Source organism: Dendropsophus ebraccatus, chromosome 11 (genome assembly GCF_027789765.1).
Source record: "Dendropsophus ebraccatus isolate aDenEbr1 chromosome 11, aDenEbr1.pat, whole genome shotgun sequence".
NCBI lineage: Eukaryota > Metazoa > Chordata > Amphibia > Anura > Hylidae > Dendropsophus > Dendropsophus ebraccatus.
Window position 1 is genome coordinate 101,510,328 of NC_091464.1, and position 26,428 is coordinate 101,536,755.

At 47.4% G+C, this 26,428-nt stretch overlaps 2 protein-coding genes across 5 annotated transcripts in view; one reads left to right on the forward strand and one right to left on the reverse strand.

Moving 5' to 3' along the window:
• VPS28 (VPS28 subunit of ESCRT-I) overlaps positions 1-6,560 on the reverse strand; it is an 83,623-nt gene extending 77,063 nt beyond the window's left edge. For 2 of the 3 annotated variants that reach the window (XM_069946245.1, XM_069946243.1), the window contains exon 1: positions 6,461-6,560. The gene's annotated coding sequence lies outside the window, so the exon portion shown is untranslated. The remainder of the gene's footprint in view (positions 1-6,460) is intronic. The other variant, XM_069946244.1, reaches the window with a different exon arrangement.
• Positions 6,561-6,606: 46 nt separating this feature from the next.
• The window catches only part of RECQL4 (RecQ like helicase 4), a 152,905-nt gene continuing 133,083 nt past the window's right edge, over positions 6,607-26,428 (forward strand). For both annotated transcript variants that reach the window (XM_069946229.1, XM_069946228.1), the window contains exons 1-2: positions 6,607-6,645; positions 8,917-9,008. In XM_069946229.1, coding sequence (XP_069802330.1) covers positions 8,925-9,008 — 84 coding nt within the window. In that variant the 5' untranslated portion in view covers positions 6,607-6,645; positions 8,917-8,924. The remainder of the gene's footprint in view (positions 6,646-8,916; positions 9,009-26,428) is intronic.

A 26,428-nucleotide genomic window follows, 5' to 3' on the forward strand; every position in this document is an offset into this window, starting at 1 on the left:
CAAAATACAGAGAGAGGAAAAGGGGAAGAGGAGAAGAGGAGAAGGACAGGAGGGGGATAATACAGAGGAGGAGGAGGAGGAGAAGGGGGAGGAGGAGAAGGAGAAGGGGGAGGAGGAGAAGGAGAAGGGGGAGGAGGAGAAGGGGGAGGAGAAGAGGTGGGGGATAATACAGAGGAGGAGGAGGAGGAGAGGTGAGGAATAATACAGAAGGGGAGGAGGAGGAGAGGTGGGGGATAATACAGGGAGGGGGAGGAGGAGAGGTGGGGGATAATACAGGGGGGGAGGAGAAGGGGGAGGAGGAGAGGTGGGGGATAATACAGGGAGGAAGAGGAGGAGAGGTGGGGGGTAATACAGGGAGGGAGAAGAGGGAGGAGGAGAAGGGGGAGGAGGAGAAGAAGGGGGAGGAGGAGGAGAAGGGGGAGGAGGAGGAGAAGGGGGAGGAGGAGGAGAAGGGGGAGGAGGAGGAGAAGGGGGAGGAGGAGGAGAAGGGGGAGGAGGAGGAGAAGGGGGAGGAGGAGGAGAAGGGGGAGGAGGAGGAGAAGGGGGAGGAGGAGGAGAAGGGGGAGGAGGAGGAGAAGGGGGAGGAGGAGAAGGGGGAGGAGGAGGAGAGATGGGGGATAATACAGAAAGGGGGAGGAGGAGAGGTGGGGGATAATACAGGGAGGAAGAGGAGGAGAGGTGGGGGATAATACAGGGAGGAAGAGGAGGAGAGGTGGGGGATAATACAGGGAGGGAGAGGAGAAGGAGGAGGAGAGGTGGGGGATAATACAAGGAGGAGGAGGAGTGGTGGGGGATAATACAGGGAGGAGGCGAGGTGGGGGATAATACAGGGATGAGGAGGAGGAGAGGTGGGGGATAATACAGGGAGGGGGAGGAGAGGTGGGGGATAATACAGGGAGGAGGAGGGGGAGGAGAGGTGGGGGATAATACAGGGAGGAGGAGGGGGAGGAGAGGTGGGGGATAATACAGAGGAGGAGGAGGGGGAGGAGAGGTGGGGGATAATACAGGGAGGAGGGGGAGGAGAGGTGGGGGATAATACAGGGAGGAGGAGGAGGAGAGGTGGGGGATAATACAGAGAGGAGGAGGAGAGGTGGGGGATAATACAGAGGAGGAGGAGGAGGAGGAGGAGAGGTGGGGGATAATACAGAGGAGGAGGAGAGGTGGGGGATAATACAGAGGAGGAGGAGGAGGAGGAGAGGTGAGGGATAATACAGAGGAGGAGGAGAGGTGGGGGATAATACAGAGCAGGAGGAGGGGGAGGAGAGGTGGGGGATAATACAGGGAGGAGGAGGAGGAGGAGAGGTGGGGATGATACAGGGAGGAGGAGGAGAGGTGGGGGATAATACAGAGGAGGAGGAGGAGGAGGAGAGGTGGGGGATAATACAGAGCAGGAGGAGGGGGAGGAGAGGTGGGGGATAATACAGGGAGGAGGAGGAGGAGGAGAGGTGGGGATGATACAGGGAGGGGGAGGAGAGGTGGGGGATAATACAGAGGAGGAGGAGAGGTGGGGGATAATACAGGGAGGAGGAGGAGGAGAGGTGGGGGATAATACAGGGAGGAGGAGGAGGAGAGGTGGGGGATAATACAGGGAGGAGGAGGAGAGGTGGGGGATAATACAGGGAGGAGGAGAGGTGGGGGATAATACAGGGAGGGGGAGGAGGAGAGTTGGGGGATAATACAGGGAGGAGGAGGAGATGAGGTGGCGGATAATACAGGTGGGGAGGAGGAGGAGAGGTGGGGGATAATACAGGGGGGGAGGAGGAGAGGTGGGGGATAATACAGGGGGGGAGGAGGAGAGGTGGGGGATAATACAGGGGGGGAGGAGGAGAGGTGGGGAATAATACAGGGAGGAGGAGGAGGAGAGGTGGGGGATAATACAGAGGAGGAGGAGGAGAGGTGGGGGATAATACAGGGAGGAGGAGGAGGAGGAGGGGTGGGGGATAATACAGGGAGGAGGAGGAGGAGGAGAGGTGGGGGATAATACAGGGGGAGGAGGAGAAGAGGTGGGGAATAATACAGGGAGGAGGAGAAGAGGTGGGGAATAATACAGGGAGGAGGAGGAGAGGTGTGGGATAATACAGGGAGGAGGAGGAGAGGTGGGGAATAATACAGGGAGGGGGAGGAGGAGAGGTGGGGGATAATACAGAGGAGGAGGAGGAGAGGTGGGGGATAATACAGGGAGGAGGAGGAGGAGGAGGGGTGGGGGATAATACAGGGAGGAGGAGGAGGAGAGGTGGGGGATAATACAGGGGGAGGAGGAGGAGAGGTGGGGGATAATACAGGGAGGAGGAGGAGGAGGAGATGAGGTGGCGGATAATACAGGGAGGGGGAGGAGGATAGGTGAGGGATAATACAGAGGAGGAGGAGAGGTGGGGGATAATACAGGGAGGGGGGAGGAGGAGAGGTGGGGGATAATACAGAGGAGGAGGAGGAGGAGAGGTGGGGGATAATACAGGGAGGGGGAGGAGGAGGAGAGGTGGGGGATAATACAGGGGGGAGGAGGAGGAGAGGTGGGGGATAATACAGGGGGGAGGAGGAGGAGAGGTGGGGGATAATACAGGGGGGAGGAGGAGGAGAGGTGGGGATAATACAGGGAGGAGGAGGAGGAGGAGAGGTGGGGGATAATACAGGGAGGGGGAGGAGGAGAGGTGGGGGATAATACAGAGGAGGAGGAGAGGTGGGGGATAATACGGAGGGGGGAGGAGGAGGAGAGGTGGGGGATAATACGGAGGGGGGAGGAGGAGGAGAGGTGGGGGATAATACGGGGGGGGAAGAGGAGGAGGCGAGGTGTGGGATAATACGGGGGGGGGAGGAGGAGAGGTGGGGGATAATACAGAGGAGGAGGAGAGGTGGGGGATAATACAGAGGAGGAGGAGAGGTGGGGGATAATACGGGGGGGGAGGAGGAGAGGTGGGGGATAATACAGAGGAGGAGGAGAGGTGGGGGATAATACAGAGGAGGAGGAGAGGTGGGGGATAATACAGGGAGGGAGGAGGAGGAGAGGTGGGGGATAATACAGAGGAGGAGGAGGAGGAGGAGAGGTGGGGGATAATACAGGGAGGGGGAGGAGGAGGAGAGGTGGGGGATAATACAGGGGGGAGGAGGAGGAGAGGTGGGGGATAATACAGGGGGGAGGAGGAGGAGAGGTGAGGGATAATACAGGGGGGAGGAGGAGGAGAGGTGAGGGATAATACAGGGAGGAGGAGGAGGAAAGGTGGGGGATAATACAGGGAGGAGGAGGAGGAAAGGTGGGGGATAATACAGAGGAGGAGGAGAGGTGGGGGATAATACAGAGGAGGAGGAGAGGTGGGGGATAATACAGAGGAGGAGGAGAGGTGGGGGATAATACAGGGAGGAGGAGGAGAGGTGGGGGATAATACAGGGAGGAGGAGGAGAGGTGGGGGATAATACAGGGAGGAGGAGGAGAGGTGGGGGATAATACAGGGAGGAGGATGAGAGGTGGGGGATAATACAGGGAGGAGGAGAGGTGTGGGATAATACGGGGGGGGGAGGAGGAGGAGAGGTGTGGGATAATACAGGGGGGGGAGGAGAGGTGGGGGATAATACGGGGGGGGAGGAGAGGTGGGGGATAATACGGAGGGGGGAGGAGGAGGAGAGGTGGGGGATAATACGGAGGGGGGAGGAGGAGAGGTGTGGGATAATACAGGGGGGGGGGGGGAGGAGAGGTGGGGGATAATACGAGGGGGGAGGAGGAGGAGAGGTGGGGGATAATACGGGGGGGAGGAGAGGTGGGGGATAATACGGAGGGGGGAGGAGGAGGAGAGGTGGGGGATAATACAGAGGAGGAGGAGAGGTGGGGGATAATACAGAGGAGGAGGAGAGGTGGGGGATAATACAGAGGAGGAGGAGAGGTGGGGGATAATACAGGGAGGAGGAGGAGAGGTGGGGGATAATACAGGGAGGAGGATGAGAGGTGGGGGATAATACAGGGAGGAGGAGAGGTGTGGGATAATACGGGGGGGGGGGGGAGGAGGAGGAGAGGTGTGGGATAATACAGGGGGGGGAGGAGAGGTGGGGGATAATACGGGGGGGGGAGGAGAGGTGGGGGATAATACGGAGGGGGGAGGAGGAGGAGAGGTGGGGGATAATACGGAGGGGGGAGGAGGAGGAGAGGTGGGGGATAATACGGAGGGAAGAGGAGGAGGAGAGGTGGGGGATAATACGGGGGGGGAAGAGGAGGAGGCGAGGTGAGGGATAATACGGGGGGGGGGGAGGAGGAGAGGTGGGGGATAATACAGAGGAGGAGGAGAGGTGGGGGATAATACAGAGGAGGAGGAGAGGTGGGGGATAATACGGGGGGGGAGGAGGAGAGGTGGGGGATAATACAGAGGAGGAGGAGAGGTGGGGGATAATACAGAGGAGGTGGGGGATAATACAGAGGAGGAGGAGAGGTGGGGGATAATACAGAGGAGGAGGAGAGGTGGGGGATAATACAGAGGAGGAGGAGAGGTGGGGGATAATACAGAGGAGGAGGAGAGGTGGGGGATAATACAGAGGAGGAGGAGAGGTGGGGGATAATACGGGGGGGGAAGAGGAGGAGGCGAGGTGTGGGATAATACGGGGGGGAGGAGGAGAGGTGGGGGATAATACAGAGGAGGAGGAGAGGTGGGGGATAATACAGAGGAGGAGGAGTGGTGGGGGATAATACAGAGGAGGAGGAGAGGTGGGGGATAATACGGGGGGGAGGAGAGGTGGGGGATAATACAGAGGAGGAGGAGAGGTGTGGGATAATACGGGGGGGGAGGAGAGGTGGGGGATAATACAGAGGAGGAGGAGAGGTGGGGGATAATACAGAGGAGGAGGAGAGGTGGGGGATAATACGGGGGGGAGGAGAGGTGTGGGATAATACGGGGGAGGAGAGGTGGGGGATAATACAGAGGAGGAGGAGAGGTGGGGGATAATACAGAGGAGGAGGAGAGGTGGGGGATAATACAGAGGAGGAGGAGAGGTGGGGGATAATACAGAGGAGGAGGAGAGGTGGGGGATAATACGGGGGGGGAGGAGAGGTGGGGGATAATACAGAGGAGAAGGAGAGGTGGGGGATAATACAGAGGAGGAGGAGTGGTGGGGGATAATACAGAGGAGGAGGAGAGGTGTGGGATAATACGGGGGGGAGGAGAGGTGGGGAATAATACGGGGGGGGGGGGGGAGGAGGAGGAGAGGTGGGGGATAATACGGGGGGGGGAGGAGAGGTGGGGGATAATACAGGGGGGGGAGGAGGAGGAGAGGTGGGGGATAATACGGGGGGTGAGGAGAGGTGGGGGATAATACGGGGGGGGGAGGAGGAGGAGAGGTGGGGGATAATACAGGGGGGAGGAGGAGGAGAGGTGGGGGGAGGAGGAGAGGTGGGGGATAATACGGGGGGGGGAGGAGGAGGAGAGGTGGGGGATAATACGGGGGGGGGGGAGGAGAGGTGGGGGATAATACGGGGGGGGAGGAGGAGAGGTGGGGGATAATACGGGGGGGGAGGAGGAGAGGTGTGGGATAATACGGGGGGGGGGAGGAGAGGTGGGGGATAATACGGAGGGGGGAGGAGGAGGAGAGGTGTGGGATAATACGGGGGGGGGAGGAGAGGTGGGGGATAATACGGAGGGGGGAGGAGGAGGAGAGGTGTGGGATAATACGGGGGGGGGGGGAGGAGGAGGAGAGGTGGGGGATAATATGGGAGAAGGACAGGGCAGGTGGGGATAATACAGGGGTAGGGGGTAATAATACGGGGGAGGGGGCAGGTGAGGTAATAATACGGAAGAGCGGGTAATAATACGGGGGAGGGGGCAGGTGAGGTAATAATACGGGGGAGGGGGTAATAATATGGGGGAGGGGGCAGGTGAGGTAATAATATGGGGGAGGGGGCAGGTGAGGTAATAATATGGGGGAGGGGGCAGGTGAGGTAATAATATGGGGGAGGGGGCAGGTAAGGTAATAATATGGGGGAGGGGGCAGGTGAGGTAATAATACGGGGGAGGGGGCAGGTGAGGTAATAATATGGGGGAGGGGGCAGGTAAGGTAATAATATGGGGGAGGGGGCAGGTGAGGTAATAATACGGGGGAGGAAGCAGGTGGGGTAATTATACGGGGGAGGGGGTAATAATATGGGGGAGGGGGCAGGTGAGGTAATTATACGGGGGAGGGGGCAGGTGGGGTAATTATACGGGGGAGGGGGTAATAATATGGGGGAGGGGGCAGGTGAGGTAATAATACGGGGGAGGAAGCAGGTGGGGTAATTTTACGGGGGAGGGGGCAGGTGGGGTAATAATACGGGGGAGGGGGCAGGTGGGGTAATAATACGGGGGAGGGGGCAGGTGAGGTAATAATACGGGGGAGGGGGCAGGTGGGGTAATTTTACGGGGGAGGGGGCAGGTGAGGTAATAATACGGGGGAGGGGGCAGGTGGGGTAATTATACGGGGGAGGGGGTAATAATACGGGTTGCACTCTCACCTCGGGGGTTACGCTGCAGTGTTGATAGTCACTTCCTGGTCCGCGGGCGGAGAGTCACTGTCACGTGACCTACGTCATTTATAGCCGACGCTTTAAAAACAGATACATAAACCTCGCTGATTGGCTGCAGAGCTGCGCGCGCAGGAGTGTGACGTCATTTAGCCGGGAAATTCATCTGTACTGAGGTAAGATATATACTATATCAGTACAGTGCTATTATATACTATATCAGTACAGTGTTATTATATACTATATACTATATCAGTACAGTGCTATTATATACTATATCAGTACAGTGCTATTATATACTATATACTATATCAGTACAGTGCTATTATATACTATATCAGTACAGTGCTATTATATACTATATCAGTACAGTGTTATATACTATATCAGTACAGTGTTATATACTATATCAGCACAGTGCTATTATATACTATATCAGTATAGTGCTATTATATACTATATCAGTACAGTGCTATTATATACTATATACTATATCAGTACAGTGCTATTATATACTATATCAGTACAGTGCTATTATATACTATACCAGTACAGTGTTATATACTATATACTATATCAGTACAGTGCTATTATATACTATATCAGTACAGTGTTATATACTATATCAGTACAGTGTTATATACTATATCAGTACAGTGTTATATACTATATCAGTACAGTGTTATATACTATATACTATATCAGTACAGTGCTATTATATACTATATCAGTACAGTGTTATTATATACTATATCAGTACAGTGCTATTATATACTATATCAGTACAGTGCTATTATATACTATATCAGTACAGTGCTATTATATACTATATACTATATCAGTACAGTGCTATTATATACTATATCAGTACAGTGCTATTATATACTATATCAGTACAGTGTTATTATATACTATATCAGTACAGTGTTATATACTATATACTATCAGTACAGTGTTATATACTATATCAGTACAGTGCTATTATATACTATATCAGTACAGTGTTATATACTATATCAGTACAGTGTTATTATATACTATATACTATATCAGTACAGTGCTATTATATACTATATACTATATCAGTACAGTGCTATTATATACTATATCAGTACAGTGTTATTATATACTATATCAGTACAGTGCTATTATATACTATATACTATATCAGTACAGTGCTATTATATACTATATACTATATCAGTACAGTGTTATATACTATATCAGTACAGTGCTATTATATACTATATCAGTACAGTGTTATATACTATATCAGTACAGTGCTATTATATACTATATACTATATCAGTACAGTGCTATTATATACTATATCAGTACAGTGCTATTATATACTATATCAGTACAGTGTTATATACTATATCAGTACAGTGTTATATACTATATACTATATCAGTACAGTGTTATATACTATATACTATATCAGTACAGTGCTATTATATACTATATACTATATCAGTACAGTGTTATATACTATATACTATATCAGTACAGTGTTATATACTATATACTATATCAGTACAGTGCTATTATATACTATATACTATATCAGTACAGTGTTATATACTATATCAGTACAGTGTTATATACTATATACTATATCAGTACAGTGTTATATACTATATACTATATCAGTACAGTGTTATATACTATATACTATATCAGTACAGTGCTATTATATACTATATCAGTACAGTGTTATATACTATATCAGTACAGTGTTATATACTATATCAGTACAGTGTTATATACTATATCAGTACAGTGCTATTATATACTATATCAGTACAGTGTTATATACTATATCAGTACAGTGTTATATACTATATCAGTACAGTGCTATTATATACTATATCAGTACAGTGTTATATACTATATACTATATCAGTACAGTGCTATTATATACTATATCAGTACAGTGTTATATACTATATCAGTACAGTGTTATATACTATATCAGTACAGTGTTATATACTATATCAGTACAGTGCTATTATATACTATATACTATATCAGTACAGTGTTATATACTATATCAGTACAGTGTTATATACTATATCAGTACAGTGCTATTATATACTATATACTATATCAGTACAGTGTTATATACTATATCAGTACAGTGCTATTATATACTATATCAGTACAGTGCTATTATATACTATATCAGTACAGTGCTATTATATACTATATACTATATCAGTACAGTGTTATATACTATATCAGTACAGTGTTATATACTATATCAGTACAGTGCTATTATATACTATATACTATATCAGTACAGTGTTATATACTATATCAGTACAGTGCTATTATATACTATATCAGTACAGTGCTATTATATACTATGTCAGCACAGTGCTATTATCTATGTTCATGTACATGATTTATGATGTGATGGTGTTCGGTCTGTGATATCTCTGCAGGAGTCTAGATGGAGCGATACGAGGAGGTGAAGCGTCTCCTAAAGACATGGGAGGCAGAGTTCTTAAAAGAGCAGAAGAGGAAGCCCACCAAGGTACAAAACCTGACCATAGGAGCTTACACTCTATAAGGAGGAGGGGGAGTCCTGACCATAGGAGCTTACACTCTATAAGGAGGAGGAGGAGTCCTGACCATAGGAGCTTACACTCTATAAGGAGGAGGAGGAGTCCTGACCATAGGAGCTTACACTCTATAAGGAGGAGGAGTCCTGACCATAGGAGCTTACACTCTATAAGGAGGAGGGGGAGTCCTGACCATAGGAGCTTACACTCTATAAGGAGGAGGAGTCCTGACCATAGGAGCTTACACTCTATAAGGAGGAGGGGGAGTCCTGACCATAGGAGCTTACACTCTATAAGGAGGAGGAGGAGTCCTGACCATAGGAGCTTACACTCTATAAGGAGGAGGAGTCCTGACCATAGGAGCTTACACTCTATAAGGAGGAGGGGGAGTCCTGACCATAGGAGCTTACACTCTATAAGGAGGAGGAGGAGTCCTGACCATAGGAGCTTACACTCTATAAGGAGGAGGAGGAGTCCTGACCATAGGAGCTTACACTCTATAGGGAGGAAGAGGAGTCCTGACCATAGGAGCTTACACTCTATAAGGAGGAGGAGGAGTCCTGACCATAGGAGCTTACACTCTATAAGGAGGAGGAGTTCTGACCATAGGAGCTTACACTCTATAAGGAGGAGGAGGAGTCCTGACCATAGGAGCTTACACTCTATAAGGAGGAGGAGGAGTCCTGACCATAGGAGCTTACACTCTATAAGGAGGAGGAGGAGTCCTGACCATAGGAGCTTACACTCTATAAGGAGGAGGAGTTCTGACCATAGGAGCTTACACTCTATAAGGAGGAGGGGGAGGAGGAGTCCTGACCATAGGAGCTTACACTCTATAAGGAGGAGGGGGAGTCCTGACCATAGGAGCTTACACTCTATAAGGAGGAGGAGGAGTCCTGACCATAGGAGCTTACACTCTATAAGGAGGAGGGGGAGTCCGACCATAGGAGCTTACACTCTATAAGGAGGAGGAGGAGTCCTGACCATAGGAGCTTACACTCTATAAGGAGGAGGAGGAGTCCTGACCATAGGAGCTTACACTCTATAAGGAGGAGGAGTCCGGACCATAGGAGCTTACACTCTATAAGGAGGAGGAGGAGGAGTCCTGACCATAGGAGCTTACACTCTATAAGGAGGAGGAGGAGTCCTAAACCATAGGAGCTTACACTCTATAAGGAGGAGGAGTCCTGACCATAGGAGCTTACACTCTATAAGGAGGAGGAGGAGTCCTAAACCATAGGAGCTTACACTCTATAAGGAGGAGGAGTCCTGACCATAGGAGCTTACACTCTATAAGGAGGAGGAGGAGTCCTGACCATAGGAGCTTACACTCTATAAGGAGGAGGAGGAGGAGTCCTGACAATAGGAGCTTACACTCTATAAGGAGGAGAAGGAGGAGTCCTGACCATAGGAGCTTACACTCTATAAGGGGGAGGAGGAGGAGTCCTGACCATAGGAGCTTACACTCTATAAGGGGGAGGAGGAGGAGTCCTGACCATAGGAGCTTACACTCTATAAGGAGGAGGGGGAGTCCGACCATAGGAGCTTACACTCTATAAGGAGGAGGAGGAGTCCTGACCATAGGAGCTTACACTCTATAAGGAGGAGGAGGAGTCCTGACCATAGGAGCTTACACTCTATAAGGAGGAGGAGGAGTCCTGACCATAGGAGCTTACACTCTATAAGGAGGAGGAGGAGTCCTGACCATAGGAGCTTACACTCTATAAGGAGGAGGAGGAGGAGTCCTGACCATAGGAGCTTACACTCTATAAGGAGGAGGAGGAGTCCTGACCATAGGAGCTTACACTCTATAAGGAGGAGGGGGAGGAGTCCTGACCATAGGAGCTTACACTCTATAAGGAGGAGGAGGAGTCCTAAACCATAGGAGCTTACACTCTATAAGGAGGAGGAGTCCTGACCATAGGAGCTTACACTCTATAAGGAGGAGGAGGAGTCCTGACCATAGGAGCTTACACTCTATAAGGAGGAGGGGGAGTCCGACCATAGGAGCTTACACTCTATAAGGAGGAGGAGGAGTCCTGACCATAGGAGCTTACACTCTATAAGGAGGAGGAGGAGTCCTGACCATAGGAGCTTACACTCTATAAGGAGGAGGAGGAGGAGTCCTGACCATAGGAGCTTACACTCTATAAGGAGGAGGAGGAGTCCTAAACCATAGGAGCTTACACTCTATAAGGAGGAGGAGTCCTGACCATAGGAGCTTACACTCTATAAGGAGGAGGAGGAGTCCTGACCATAGGAGCTTACACTCTATAAGGAGGAGGAGGAGTCCTGACCATAGGAGCTTACACTCTATAAGGAGGAGGAGGAGGAGGAGGAGGAGTCCTGACCATAGGAGCTTACACTCTATAAGGAGGAGGAGGAGGAGTCCTGACCATAGGAGCTTACACTCTATAAGGAGGAGGAGGAGTCCTGACCATAGGAGCTTACACTCTATAAGGAGGAGGAGGAGTCCTGACCATAGGAGCTTACACTCTATAAGGAGGAGGAGGAGGAGTCCTGACCATAGGAGCTTACACTCTATAAGGAGGAGGAGGAGGAGTCCTGACCATAGGAGCTTACACTCTATAAGGAGGAGGAGGAGTCCTGACCATAGGAGCTTACACTCTATAAGGGGGAGGAGGAGTCCTGACCATAGGAGCTTACACTCTATAAGGAGGAGGAGGAGTCCTGACCATAGGAGCTTACACTTTATAAGGAGGAGGAGGAGTCCTGACCATAGGAGCTTACACTCTATAAGGAGGAGGAGGAGTCCTGACCATAGGAGCTTACAATCTATAAGGAGGAGTCCTGACCATAGGAGCTTACACTGTATAAGGAGGAGGGGGAGGAGGAGTCCTGACCATAGGAGCTTACACTCTATAAGGAGGAGGAGGAGGAGGAGTCCTGACCATAGGAGCTTACACTCTATAAGGAGGAGGAGTCCTGACCATAGGAGCTTACACTCTATAAGGAGGAGGAGTCCTTACCATAGGAGCTTACACTCTATAAGGAGGAGGAGTCCTGACCATAGGAGCTTACACTCTATAAGGAGGAGGAGGAGGAGTCCTAACCATAGGAGCTTACACTCTATAAGGAGGAGGAGGAGTCCTGACCATAGGAGCTTACACTCTATAAGGAGGAGGAGGAGTCCTGACCATAGGAGCTTACACTCTATAGGGAGGAGGAGGAGTCCTGACCATAGGAGCTTACACTCTATAGGGAGGAGGAGGAGTCCTGACCATAGGAGCTTACACTCTATAGGGAGGAGGAGTCCTGACCATAGGAGCTTACACTCTATAAGGAGGAGGAGGAGTCCTGACCATAGGAGCTTACACTCTATAAGGAGGAGGGGGAGTCCTGACCATAGGAGCTTACACTCAATAAGGAGGAGGGGGAGGGGTCCTGACCATAGGAGCTTACACTCTATAAGGAGAGGAGTCCTGACCATAGGAGCTTACACTCTATAAGGAGGAGGAGTCCTGACCATAGGAGCTTACACTCTATAAGGAGGAGGAGGAGTCCTGACCATAGGAGCTTACACTCTATAAGGAGGAGGAGGAGTCCTGACCATAGGAGCTTACACTCTATAAGGAGGAGGAGTCCTGACCATAGGAGCTTACACTCTATAAGGAGGAGGGGGAGTCCTGACCATAGGAGCTTACACTCTATAAGGAAGAGGAGGAGTCCTGACCATAGGAGCTTACACTCTAGAAACATAGAAGATTGTCAGCACAAGATGCTCCCCCCCCCAATCTACTCCGCCCTTATATCTATCCTGATCTAATAAGAAAGGAAATAATATAGGTTTTATATGTCTAGCATGTCCTCCCTTTCCCTTCTTCCTCCTGTAACATATATATAAAGGTTTCCATCATGTCCCCTTTCCCTTCTTCCTTCTGTAACATATAGAAAGGTTTCCATCATGTCCCCTTTCCCTTCTTCCTCCTGTAACATATATAAAGGTTTCCATCATGTCCTCCCTTTCCCTTCTTCCTCCTGTAACATATATAAAGGTTTCCATCATGTCCTCCCTTTCCCTTCTTCCTCCCCCTGTAACATATATAAAGGTTTCCATCATGTCCTCCCTTTCCCTTCTTCCTCCTGTAATATATATAAAGGTTTCCATCATGTCCTCCTTTCCCTTCTTCCTCCTGTAACATATACACTCAGCGGCCACTTTATTAGGTAGACCATGCTAGTAACGGGTTGGACCCCCTTTTGCCCTCAGAGCTGCCCCAATTCTTGGTGGCATAGATACAACAAGGTGCTGGAAGCTTCCTCAGAGATGTTGGTCCATAGTGACATGATGGCATCACACAGTTGCCGCAGATTTGTCGGCTGCACATCCATGATGCCAATCTCCCGTTCCACCACATCCCAAAGATGCTCTATTGGATTGAGATCTGGTGACTGTGGAGGCCATTGGAGTACAGTGACCTCATTGTCATGTTCAAGAAACCAGTCTGAGATGATTCTAGCTTTATGACATGGCGCATTATCCTGCTGAAAGTAGCCATCAGATGTTGGGTCCATTGTGGTCATAAAGGGATGGACATGGTCAGCAACAATACTCAGGTAGGCTGTGGCGTTGTAACCATGCTCAATTGGTACCAATGGGCCCAAAGAGTGCCAAGAAAATATTCCCCACACCATGACACCACCACCACCAGCCTGAACCGTTGATACAAGGCAGGATGGATCCATGCTTTCATGTTGTTGACGCCAAATTCTGACCCTACCATCTGAATGTCGCAGCAGAAATCGAGACTCATCAGACCAGGCAACGTTTTTCCAATCTTCTACTGTCCAATTTCGATGAGCTTGTGCAAATTGTAGCCTCAGTTTCCTGTTCTTAGCTGAGCGGAGTGGCCCCCGGTGTGGTCTTCTGCTGCTGTAGTCCATCTGCCTCAGAGTTGGCCGTACTGTGCGTTCAGAGATGCTCTTCTGCCTACCTTGGTTGTAACGGTTGGCTATTTGAGTCACTGTTGCCTTTCTATCAGCTGGAACCAGTCTGCCCATTCTCCTCTGACCTCTGGCATCAACAAGGCATTTCCGCCCACAGAACGGCCGCTCACTGGATGTTTTTTTTTTTTCGGACCATTCTCTGTAAACCCTAGAGATGGTTGTGCGTGAAAATCCCAGTAGATCAGCAGTTTCTGAAATACTCAGACCAGCCCTTCTGGCACCAACAACCATGCCACGTTCAAAGGCCCTCAAATCACCTTTCTTCCCCATACTGATGCTCGGTTTGAACTGCAGGAGATTGTCTTGACCATGTCTACATGCCTAAATGCACTGAGTTGCCGCCATGTGATTGGCTGATTAGAAATTAAGTGGTAACGTGCAGTTGGGACAGGTGTACTTAATAAAGTGGCCGGTGAGTGTATAAAGGTTTCCATCACGTCCTCCCTTTCTCTTCTTCCCCCTTTAACATATATAAAGGTTTCCATCATGTCCCCCTTTACCTTCTTCTCCCTGTAACATATATAAAGGTTTCCATCATGTCCCCCCCCCTTCCCTTCTTTCTCCTGTAACATATATAAAGGTTTCCATCATGTCCCCCTTTACCTTCTTCCTCCGGGAACATATATAAAGGTTTTCATCATGTCCTCCCTTTCCCTTCTTCCCCCTGTAACATATATAAAGGTTTCCATCATGCCCCCCCCCCTTCCCTTCTTCCTCCTGTAACATATATAAAGGTTTCCATCATGTACCCCCTTTCCCTTCTTCCTCCTATAATATATATATATATATATATATATAATAGTATCCATCATGTCTTCCCTTTCCCTTCTTCCTCCTGTAACATATATAAAGGTTTCCATCCTGTCCCCCCTTTCCCTTCTTCCTCCTGTAATATATATATAATAGTATCCATCATGTCTTCCCTTTCCCTTCTTCCTCCTGTAACATATATAAAGGTTTCCATCATGTCCTCCTTTCCCTTCTTCCTCCTGTAACATATATAAAGGTTTCCATCATCTCCTTCCTTTTCCTTCTTCCTCCTGTAATATATATTAAGGTTTCTATTGGCTGTTGGCTAAGAAGTGATGGAGGAGGAGGAGGAGGAGGAGAGGATATATGAAGGATCCTCATGTTTAGCTGCTTTCCCCGGGTGGACCGTTGAATTCAGGTGAAATCCAGGCTTTGTTCATTATAATAAGCGTCAGCCTGTCAGCGCTGTCAGTTGACAGGCGGGTGCGCTTATCAGTGATTATGCCACTGGCTGCACTGAAGACCCGCTCTGACAACACTGGTGGCAGGGCAGCCCAGCACCTCCAAGGCGTAAAACGCCAGTTCGGGCCACGTATCCAGCTTTGCAACCCAGTAGTTGTATGTAGCAGAGTGATCGGGAAGAACGTTGGTATGGTCAGCAAGGTACTCCCTCACCATCTTTCTTAAGGCCTCCCCCCTACTCTGTCTAGACTGGGCACGGGTGACATAGTCTTGCTGGGGTGCCATGAAACTGTCAAAGGCCTTGGAGAGTGTTCCCCTGCCCCTTGACAAGCTGCCTGCTCCACCCTTCCTCTCCCCCGCTTTTTGGCCCAAAGAACTACGTCCTCTGGCGCTAGTGATGTCAGATGGGAAGTAAATTTTCAGCTTCTGCACCAGGGCCTGTTGATATGGATTCACTCTCATACTGTGTTCCTCGGAAGGAATGATAGTGGAAAAGTTCTGTTTGTACCGAGGGTCCAGGAGGGTGAACAGCCAGTAATCGGTGTAAAAAATTTTTTTAACCTGAGGGTCATGTAAAAGACAGCCTAACATAAAGTCAGCCATGTGAGCCAGGGTCCCAACATGCAAGAATTCCCTCTCCTCAATAGGCTGACTCTCAATTTCCTCCACCAATTCCAAACAGCTAAAGGCCCTATTCCACGCAAAGATTATCGTTCATAAACTCGCTCCAACGACCGCTCGTTAACGATAATAGCTTCGTGGAAGAGGTGTAAACGAGCGAAATCGTTATATTGTCGTCCAAATTTTTTTTTACAGCATGTCGAAAAAAAAATCGTTGATCTTTGAAAGATAATTCGATAATCGTTTCGTAAAATTAGAAATATTTTAGTCGTTCACTTGTCACACGTCCACCTTTCAATTCCCGGCCTACATGATCACCCCAGCGAACGTTTTAAACGACCATGTAACGACTGCAAAATAATCATTACACTACAGATATCGTTCACGTTCCCACGTGTATTGTGTTATCGTTCGCTTAAAAAAATTGTTTAGTGGGCGTTAACAAGCGATTGTTGGAGCGAGTTTATGGTTTTCAAAGAATTTTTATTGAATTTTTCCAGAGTGAGGATATAGAGCACAAAAGCCCAACATAGGCTGTAAGATAAGGCCCAACAAAGGCCAATTATGCAAGTACAACGCAGAAGTCATAACAGTGTCCACACAGTAAAACATCAGCACTCAAGTCCCAACCCCAGACTACAATCTTTAATCTCAGATGCAGTATTATAGACGTCTACTGACTTCAACTTTAACCTCATAACTAATGAAGTTTAAAGACAAACCACATAGAACAACTTCATACACAACCACAAGCACACCCACGAAACGGGGGGGGGGGGGGGAGGGCGAGACCAAGACCATGACCATTCAACCTGTCCCCTATCCCTCCTCATCCCAGTTAAGCTACTCTCTTTTTACCTGATGTCTGATCTAAATATGACATCCAGGGCTGCCAAACTTTAAGAAACATTTCCTCTTTATCATTGAGAATCGCATGGAGTCGGTCATTGACCATAATCCAATTCAATTTAGACTTGACTAAATCCAAGGGCTCCTTTTTCCAAGAGGTTGTGATAGCAATCTTGGCAGCTAAGAACAAAAAGGATGCAAACCGTTGAGCAGGTTTGGAGAGCCCTGGAATTTTCACATTTAGCAACGCATAGGAGGGTAACATCTTTACATTACATTGAGTTAGCGAGAATAAAATGTTAAAAATCCTCCTCCAAAACCATTTAACCATGTATGATACATTGTCCCCTCCGAACCACAATTCCGAAAACAATTAGCGGAGTAATTAGGGACCATTTTTGCTATCTAAGTCGGGACTAGGTACTATCTCATGAATACTTTATAATTCGCTTCAACCAGGGCTGCATTGATGGAAACCTTAGCTGTTTTCATAGCCATATCTTGCCATTCTCGCGTGGAGAAGGATAAGGAAAGATCACGTTCCCACTGGGCCATATAACTCAGCTTATCTGGAGGGGCTATGAGAACATTATATATATTAGACAGCAGGTGTCCCCCAGACGCATACTTTATACATAAGGTTTCAAATAACGTGGAGGTTGACACATCATCCGTCCTATCTTTTACTGCCGAAAGAAAATGAAAGATCTGGTTAAATCTAAAATACTTTTCCCTTGGCATCTTATACAAAGAAATGAAATGCACTTTAGAGCGACCCCCTTTTGGCAAAAAAAGTTTCCTATCCTATATAAACCCTTATCCAACCACCACTGAAACTGTCTAGACTGTACCCCTGGTGGAAATTCTGGATTACCAAACATCGGAGCAGCAGGCGTGTGTTTTAGAGCTGAGACCAAATGGTTTACGCAGCTAGTCCCAGAGTGCCACTGAAGAAGAAAGGAGCGGGCAAAGAATTGGAGGTCTGTTACGCATAGGCATCCACAGCAAGTGGAGTCTTTGAACTGGCTTGCTGCTCAATGTCAGCCCAATAATGGAGGAGCAGATCTTCGATGCAAAACAATAATTGATGCCAGGCGTGCAGAATAATAATAATTTGTGAGGTTGGGCAGTCCCAGCCCCCTATTAGTCTTACTGGTGTATAGGGTCCTCCTAGCCACCCGAGAGCGCCGTGGGCCCCATACAAATGCAAGAATCTCCTTTTTGAAAGGCTTGTAGAAACGCAACCGACACGTCAATTTGAATAGTTCTAAATAAATATAAAATTTTGGGCAACAAGGTAATTTTTATGGCGGCTATACGACCGAACCAGGACAAATTCAGGGCTGACCACGAGGTTAATTCCGACTTCAACTTCGGTCTCATCCACCCATAATTAGCAGGAAAGAGGGTGGGCAAAGAGGGGGTTAGAAAGATTCCCAGATATTTAAGTTTATCTTCCTTCCATTGTACGCCAAAATTTAATTTTAGTAGTTTAGCATCCTCTACCGGGATATTAATAAGGATAAGAATTTCTGATTTATTATGATACACTTTGAGGCCAGAAATGGGGGAAAACTTATCCAAGACATCATATACATTAGGAAGAGAGGTCAATGGGGAGGTTAACATCAGCAATATATCGTCCGCATATAACGCGCATTTATGTTGGGCCCTATTGACCTCGATCCCCTTAAGGACTGAGCCAATTTTCGTTTTTGCGTTTTAGTTTTTTCCTCATGTTTAAAAGGCCATAGCAGTTGCATTTTTCCACCTAGAGACCCACATGAGCCCTTTATTTTTTGCGTCACTAATTGTAATTTGCAATGACAGGCTGAATTTTTGCATAAAGTACACTGCGAAACCAGGATAAAATTCAATGTGCGGTGAAATTTGGGGGGTATTTGTTATTACGCCATTCGCCCTGGGGTAAAACTGACTTGTTATGCATGTTCCTCAAGTCGTTACGATTACAACGAAATATAAAATGTATAGCTTTTTCTTTTATCTGATGGCCTGTAAAATATTCAAACCATTAACAAATATATGTTCCTTAAAATCCCTCCATTCCCAGGCTTATAGCCCTTTTATACCTTGGTCTATGGGTCTGTGTCAGGTGTCCTTTTTTGCACCAAGATGTTTACTTTCTTGCACCAAGATGTTTACTTTCTATCAGTACCTTGATTGCGCATATACGACTTTTTGATCGTTTTTTATTACATTTTTTTTCTTGATTTGATGCGACCAAAAATGCGCAATTTTGCACTTATGCCATTTACCGTGCGAGATCAGTAATGTGATGAATTAATAGTTCGGGCGATTACGCATGCGCCGATACCAAACATGTTTGTTTTATTTACTTTTATTGAAAACATGGGAAAAGGGGGGTGATTCTGACTTTTATTAGGGGAGGGGGCTTTTTTTACTAATAACAAGTTTTAATCGTTTGACAGCTGCATCAGATAACTGTATTAGCGGGCACAGTGATCGGACCGTGCCCGCTAATACTCGCGGTCCCGGGCTACAAGCAGCACCCGGGACCGCGGCGGTTCAGAGCAGGGTCGCCGCGCGGCCCTGCTCTGAACACCTCTCGGGGAATATGATGTACGGGTGCGTCATATGTCCCTAAGAGGTTAATGCCACCATTTGCTCTAAATAAATGCGCCAGTGGCTCAATTGCTAATATGAACAGTGCCGGCGACAGCGGGCACCCCTGCCTCGTGCCCCGAGATCGACTGAGACAAATGGCCTTTTATGTTAACGTGGGTGAAGGGAGCAGAGTAAAGTCCACGTAAAATCATGACAGACCTAGAGCCAAATCTTCATTGCTCAAGAACATAAAATAAATAATCCCAATTTAGAGAGTCGAAAGCTTTATGTAAATCCAAAGACAAACCTAAAGCTTGTTTGGAGGAAGATGGGGGCCCATTGGGATTGTACTAGAGAAATCAAATCTATTACCCTCCTTGTTTGGTCCGCTGCCTGCCTATTAGGGACGAACCCTACCTGATCTGGATGAATATATTTTTCTAAGAAAGAATTCATTCGTGTGGCTAAAATTTTTGTAAGAATTTTCAAATCTACGTTAATAAGTGAGATGGGGCGAAAATTCTCACAAAGGGTATGATTTCTATCAGGTTTAGGAATAACTGAAATGAAAGCCCTCAGAGTCTCCGGGCACGACAGACTCCCCTCCAGTAGTGCATTGAACATGTCCTTCAAATGTGGGGCAAGCTCATCAGCAAATTTTTTATAATATGGGCTAGAGAAACCATCGGGCCCCGACGCAGAGCCTACTTTTATCGTTGTAAGGACCTCTTCTAGAGAGAGGTTCGTCCATCAGTTCACTATGAGCTGGTAAGAGTTAGTAGATTTAGCTTTCTGCCTATTAAGTGTGCTTATTGGCATATAAAGTGGTATAAAACGAGCGAAACTCTTCCAGTACCTGACGAGGATGCTGGGAATGTGAACCATCTCCCAACCTATGGGTGGGTATAGCAAAGGCTTTTAATCTAGGGGTTAGCCTACAAGCCAAAAGAGTTCCATGTTTGTCACTCTGACTAAAAATTCTAAATTTCATCCATCTCAGACTGCGTTCCGCCACTGAAGTCAAACACATATTTAACTCCGTCCTGGCGGCCTCTAGAGCCGTTAACACATTGGCCCAAGGATCTAGTTTATGCCGCAACAAAAGGGCTGCGTACTCTGCTTTTTTATTCAGAGTGGCCTCCCTGTCCCTCTTCAACCTAGAAGCAATGCTGATTAATTTGCCCCTAAGACATGCTTTATGAGCTTCCCAATTTATAAATGGGGATGTGTCAGAAGCTAGGTTAACCTGAAAGAAGGCCTTCAGTTCAGTTAGGGTTTCCGAGCAGAGCACCGAATTAGTCAGTAATGTTTCATTAAGGTGCCACGGTAAGCGGGTAGGAGTGATCCAAAAGGACTGCAAGGTCACTAATATTGGGTCGTGGTCACACAGAGGCGTAGAGATTATTTTAGTAGAAGCCAAGTTAAAAGCAAGTTGGGAAGAGAGAACATGATCAATGCGGGAATACGAAGAGTGTGCTACAGAAAAATGTGTAGTCTCTAGATGTCGGATTAGCTGACCGCCAAGCGTCAATCAGATCGTGTGCATGGAATAATTTGGCTAAGCTCAAGCCTGCTTTGGTGGGGGCTCTACTTTTAGGAATTTCCCCAGCTTTTTTTTTTTATCTAGAGTGGGGTCCAACGCTAAATTAGTCACCAGAAAATATGAGCTGGCCCACAAAGTGAGGGGCAAGTGTCCTCAGCATTCCCTGAAAGAATTTTACCTGTTCTGTGTTAGGAGCATAGTATGATAGAAAAGAGACTGGTGAGCCCTGGAGCGTACCCGTTAACAATAAATATCGACCGTCTGGGTCACAATGCATGCCAGACAACACGAAATCCACCATCTTAGAAAAAGAGATGCCCACTCCTCTCTTCTCCTCTGCCAAAGAAAGTAAAAACAAAGGAAACTGATTACGCATATACTTTGGGGCAGAATTTTTTGAAAAATGCAGCTCCTGTAGACACACCGCATCCGCTCTCATGGGCTAAAATAATTGGAACACTTTTTTTTTTTTTCCTTTTTACCGGACTATTCAATCCTTGCACATTATGAGAAACTATTTTAAATATATAGATTCATCCGCCATCATAACTAAGCAGGAGGTCGCTTACTAGACATAGCCCTGGAAAGGAGCAAGGGACGAACCATCAAAACACAAGAGGGAAGGGGAGGGACAAAGACAAAAACACATGGCACACCAAACAAGACAACCACCGTACAGACACTCATATAGGTCCCGGTGGACCAAAGGGCCAGAGCTCCCCGACAGGACCCCGGGTCAGGGCTCACCAGCTACTCAGCAGGGAACCCGTTCTAGGAGTCGCAGAGAGCACAGGCGCACATCCACACCAGCTCGCCGCAGCCCCGCTTAAAGTGGCTGTCCCGGTCAACTAAACTAAGTGAACTCCAGTACAGGTAACCCTGCAATCTAACAAAAACATAAGCAGGACATGTCCCAAGAAGGCCTCGGAAAGATATCTTCAACAAGCCGCTCTAGGAGGCCAGCACCTATAGCGTTAATCACACAACTGGCCAATCTTAATCCAGTGGCTAGAGATTCATGGAGGAACTGGTTTGCCGCTTTTCCACAGTGGCGAGATGGGCCGGCGTTTCCTTTGCTATAGGATGGCACCTGCAGAGGATTCTTTGGGTGACGAGGGCGGATCTCTAGTCAGAAGCCCCAGCAACTCTAGCACCGTCTCCCCCTCCGAGAAAGTAGTGAAGCTGTGATTGCTATTTTTATAGAGAAACACCAGTGAAAGGGAAACGCCCAGCGGTAGCGTATATCCCGTTGTTGGAGTATTTGCAGTAACTGTTTCAATTCTCGTCTCCTGGATGGTGCGCGGTGCCAAATCCGCATATATTTGTATAGGGGTATCTCGAAGCTGCAATTGCGGCGTGTCACGGGCAGCCCGCAGTAGTTTCTCCTCTGTAGAGTAATTATGTGGTTTTACGATAATGTCCCTGGGGAGGCCGTTAGGGCACAATGCACTCGATCAAGGTCATAATAGCGGTCAGACATGTCAGGCGACTACGCAACAGCTCTCTAGTCACCTCATTTAGATCAGTAACCGCCTGTGGCAGGCCTCTTACGCGAAAGTTTTTCTCTTCTGGACCTATTTTTCCAGGTCCTCTATCTTAGAGTTAGTGTCTTCCAGTTGATCCACAAAGTTCTCCATCTCGGCGGAATGATTATTCACTGTAGCAATAGTGGACTCAACTTTATGTTTAATGACCTCAAATCTGCTTCCAATAGCTTGAAAATCAACTCTCAGATCTGCCGTGATCTTAGCACAGGCTTTCGCCAATTCATTTTGTAATAACACAGAGAAGCGTGCAATGAGAACTTTGTACCCTTCTTCCGTATTATCTTCCCTCTCCTGTGCCTCAGGACTGGACTGACTATATGGCAATTCTGCAATAACTCTGTCCATAGAGGATGTCTGTGAGTTATCTCCGAAAATATCAGGCTGGGGATTCTGGGGTGAGGGGTTCTCATTTCCACAGACCTGTTGCTGGCTGACTGTAGCTGCGGGGAGCCAAGCTGTGACATGCGGCTCCTACTCTTTGTAATGGCAGCGGCCGTCTCCCTCTGCTTCTGCTCCGTCCTCCTCTGTGACGACACCAGGCCCGCCCCAGCCCGGGACTGTTTGCCGCCTCTCCTGCCCGTTCTTGAGGCCATCTGAGCTGCCACACTCTCCCCTGGGTATCAGGGCACCTTCCCACAGCTGCAGAGACCAGGTGGCCCGCTTATTTTAGCTATAAATGGCTGTCGGCGGCCGGGCCGGCCCGGAGCTCAATGGCGCCCGCCCGCCCTGAGTCCCGCGCGCATGCGCTCTCGTTGGAGCGAGTTTATGAACGATAATTGTCCCGTGGAATAGGGCCTTTAGGATTGAGCATGGGTACCCTCTTCAGTCGTGGCAGCAGTCCTCCTTTTCCTTCTCCTCTACTTTGTGCTCAGAAACAGACGTGAGGGTGGTCTGGCTAAGTCTCAGGCTGAGCAGGGAGGTTTGAAGCAGACACAGCAGCGGGATGGTGAGGCTGATAATGGCGGCATCACACCCCCCCCCCCCCCCTGCCTGTTTTGGCCTTAATGCCTGGGGCCTATTTTTCAAGTCTGACCTGTTTCTTATGTAGTGATATAACTCTGCGATGCTTTTAACTGTCGCGGTTATTCTGAGATTTTTTGTTTTTTTACTTTTTTTTTTTTTTTTAACTAATTTTTTATTGAGGTTTTTAAATTTTTTTTCCCCCACATGAAAGGAGAACACGCCAAATTAACATAACCATATGAGCAATAAGAATCGCAGTTCCCGCAGAATCTACATTACTTGCAGAAAAACAACCTGCAAATGTCGGTTATGTTAAATAGTAGAAACAGCTTAAAGTGACACTGTCACCCCCTTTGTGCATTCTGACATCTCTCCATAGGTGTAAAGGGTAAATTTAGCGTTTTTCATACCTTATTTAAAATAAGTCATGGTGTTTTGTTCAAGTAAAGTGTCCTTTTATCAATTGCAGATTGTATTAAGTGGGCGTGGCCTCGCGACATTAGCACCACTTAGCCTAAATTTACCCTTTACACCTGTGTAGGGATGTCAGAATGCACAAAGGGGGTGACAGTGTCACTTTAACTATAATACCGTTATAGGCATGTAACGTGGCATATGTCCACATAGAACTTCAGAAACAATTGTAACATACAAAACATGGGGTAGACAATATACACAGTAGGGGGGGGGGGAAGGGGGGGGTACCCTAGGTTTAGATAGTCGTAGACTTAGAAGGGGTGTCATATGAATCCCAGGGGGCCCAAATGGACTCAAATATCTCTATTTTATTAAGTGACGCCGTCATTCTTTCTAGACCACACAACTTTTATTCTCAGTTTTAAACCGTTTAAGGTCAGGGGAGAGGTTTTCTTCCATGCTCTAGCGATTAGGGATTTGGCTGCTGTGAGCACTACCAGTAAGAATTTGGCTTGTTTTTTTCCAAGAGTTTTAGGAAATAAATTAAGGAGACATACAGCCGGATCTCTAGGAATAGTAACCTGCAGGACAGCTGATGCCAGTCTACATATCTCCACCCAAAACTGTTGAACAAGAGGGCATTCCCAAAAAATGTCATACAAGGATCCCATTGCCACCATACACCTCTAGCATAGCGGGGAGATAGAGTTGTTAAGCTTATGCAACAGTTCTGGGGTGTGGTAGCAAAGCATTAACTCTTTATAGTGCGCTTCCTTAGATGTCGTACAGATAGAGGACTTCGCTGCTCTTTCCCACATGACACTCCAACACTCGGGTGGAAGTTCCCTACCTATGTTGGCTTCCCATTTAGTCATGTAGGCATGCTTAACTAGGGAGCCATCTACTAGGGACAGGAGAATACGACATAGGTCAGACATAAGTCCCGCAGTGGAGGTGCCTCTCCGAACTAGCTGTTCAAATGCCGAGAACTTAGAAACTGCGTCAGTACCTAGGCGTGCTACCATAAAGTGTCTCAATTGTACATAAGTGAAGTAATCCACCCGAGGAAGTTCCGAGCATTCCATAAGTCTGTCCCATGGGAGAAGAGTTTGAGTTATGGGGTCTAGAATGTCAGCAAACTGAAATAATTTCTTAGATCCCCATGTACACACTATTTGCGATTGCAGGCCAGGAGGGAAGTTGGGAAAGAGAAGAAAAGAGTTAAGGGGAGAAGCCTTGGACTTCCGATTCTGGCGCGTATGGGATGGCAGCAGTGTGAGTGAGCTCCTCCACCCTTCGCTCATAATGTCGCTCCCCGCTCTGACTCCTGACATTACCGGCCCTGCCGGACCACATCTCTGACTTCTCTAAGTGCTGAGGAGTCTGAGGCACCACTTCATTAAGCGGGGAAGCAGTTATACACCTCCCCATAAGCCCTCCATTTACCTCACAGCTCTGTCACAGGGACACCTAAGATGGCGCCGACACGAGGTGCTGCTGCTGAAGCTCCGAACATTGGACAATATGAAAAAAGTGAAGTCCACATCTCACTTTATTCGCTTAGTTTATATTGTTAACTTTTTATTCTCAAGTGTATCACCTTGAGTTTGTCTGAATATGCTACATGCTATCCTCTTTTTCTGCCTGAGGCTGGGATCACACACAGTATATTTGAGGCAGTATTTGGTCCTCATGTCAGGTCCTCATAGCAACCAAAACCAGGAGTGGATTGAAAACACAAAGGCTCTGTTCACATAATGTTGTAATTGAGTGGATGGCGCCATATAACAGTAAATAACTTCCATTATTTCAATACAACAGCCGTTGTTTTACAATAACAGCACATATTTGCCATTATATGGCGGCCATCCACTCAATTACAACATTATGTGAACAGAGCCTTTGTGTTTTCAATCCACTCCTGGTTTTGGTTGCTATACAGCCTCAAATATACGTAGTGTGAACATAGCCTGAAAGGGTTATCCACTATGTTATTGTGCTTCCAGGGTCTCTTCTTAACACCTCCTCTTCTATTAATATTTTATGAAATTAATCACTTGGAATGTTAAGAGACTACGTTCCCCATCTAAGAGGACTTCTATACTGAAACACCTTAAGAGACTTAGGGCCGATATAGTATTATTGCAAGAAACACATTTAACTGAATCGGATTATTTCAGACTCAAACGTTTTCGGGTGGGTGCAGTTTATGGTTCACCAGCTATTAACCGTAAAGGCGGGGTAGTTATTCTTACACATAAAAATTTAGACTGTACGGTATTATCTCAATATCAAGATGATGAAGGCAGGATATGTCATCTTCTTATTGATACTCCAGCGGGCAAATATAGCATATATAACGTCTATGCTCCCAACACTCAGAGACCTGATTTTTTTTAAAAATTGGAAAACCTCATTCTGCAAGATGACAATAATCTTAAAATAGTTGGTGGAGACCTAAATACTGTTCTAATACAACTGAAGATAGAAAAAGAACTAAGACCCCTACTGTATATACTTCATCAGATAATATTTTATCCAACTCCCTTAATTCTACCTCCCTATCTGATTCTTGGCGTCATCTACACCCAGATGGTAGAGAATACTCTTTTTACTCTCACTCCCAAACGGCCTGGTCAAGAATAGACCACTGTTTAGTGTCACCGGACTCTCTTGGCAGAGTAGA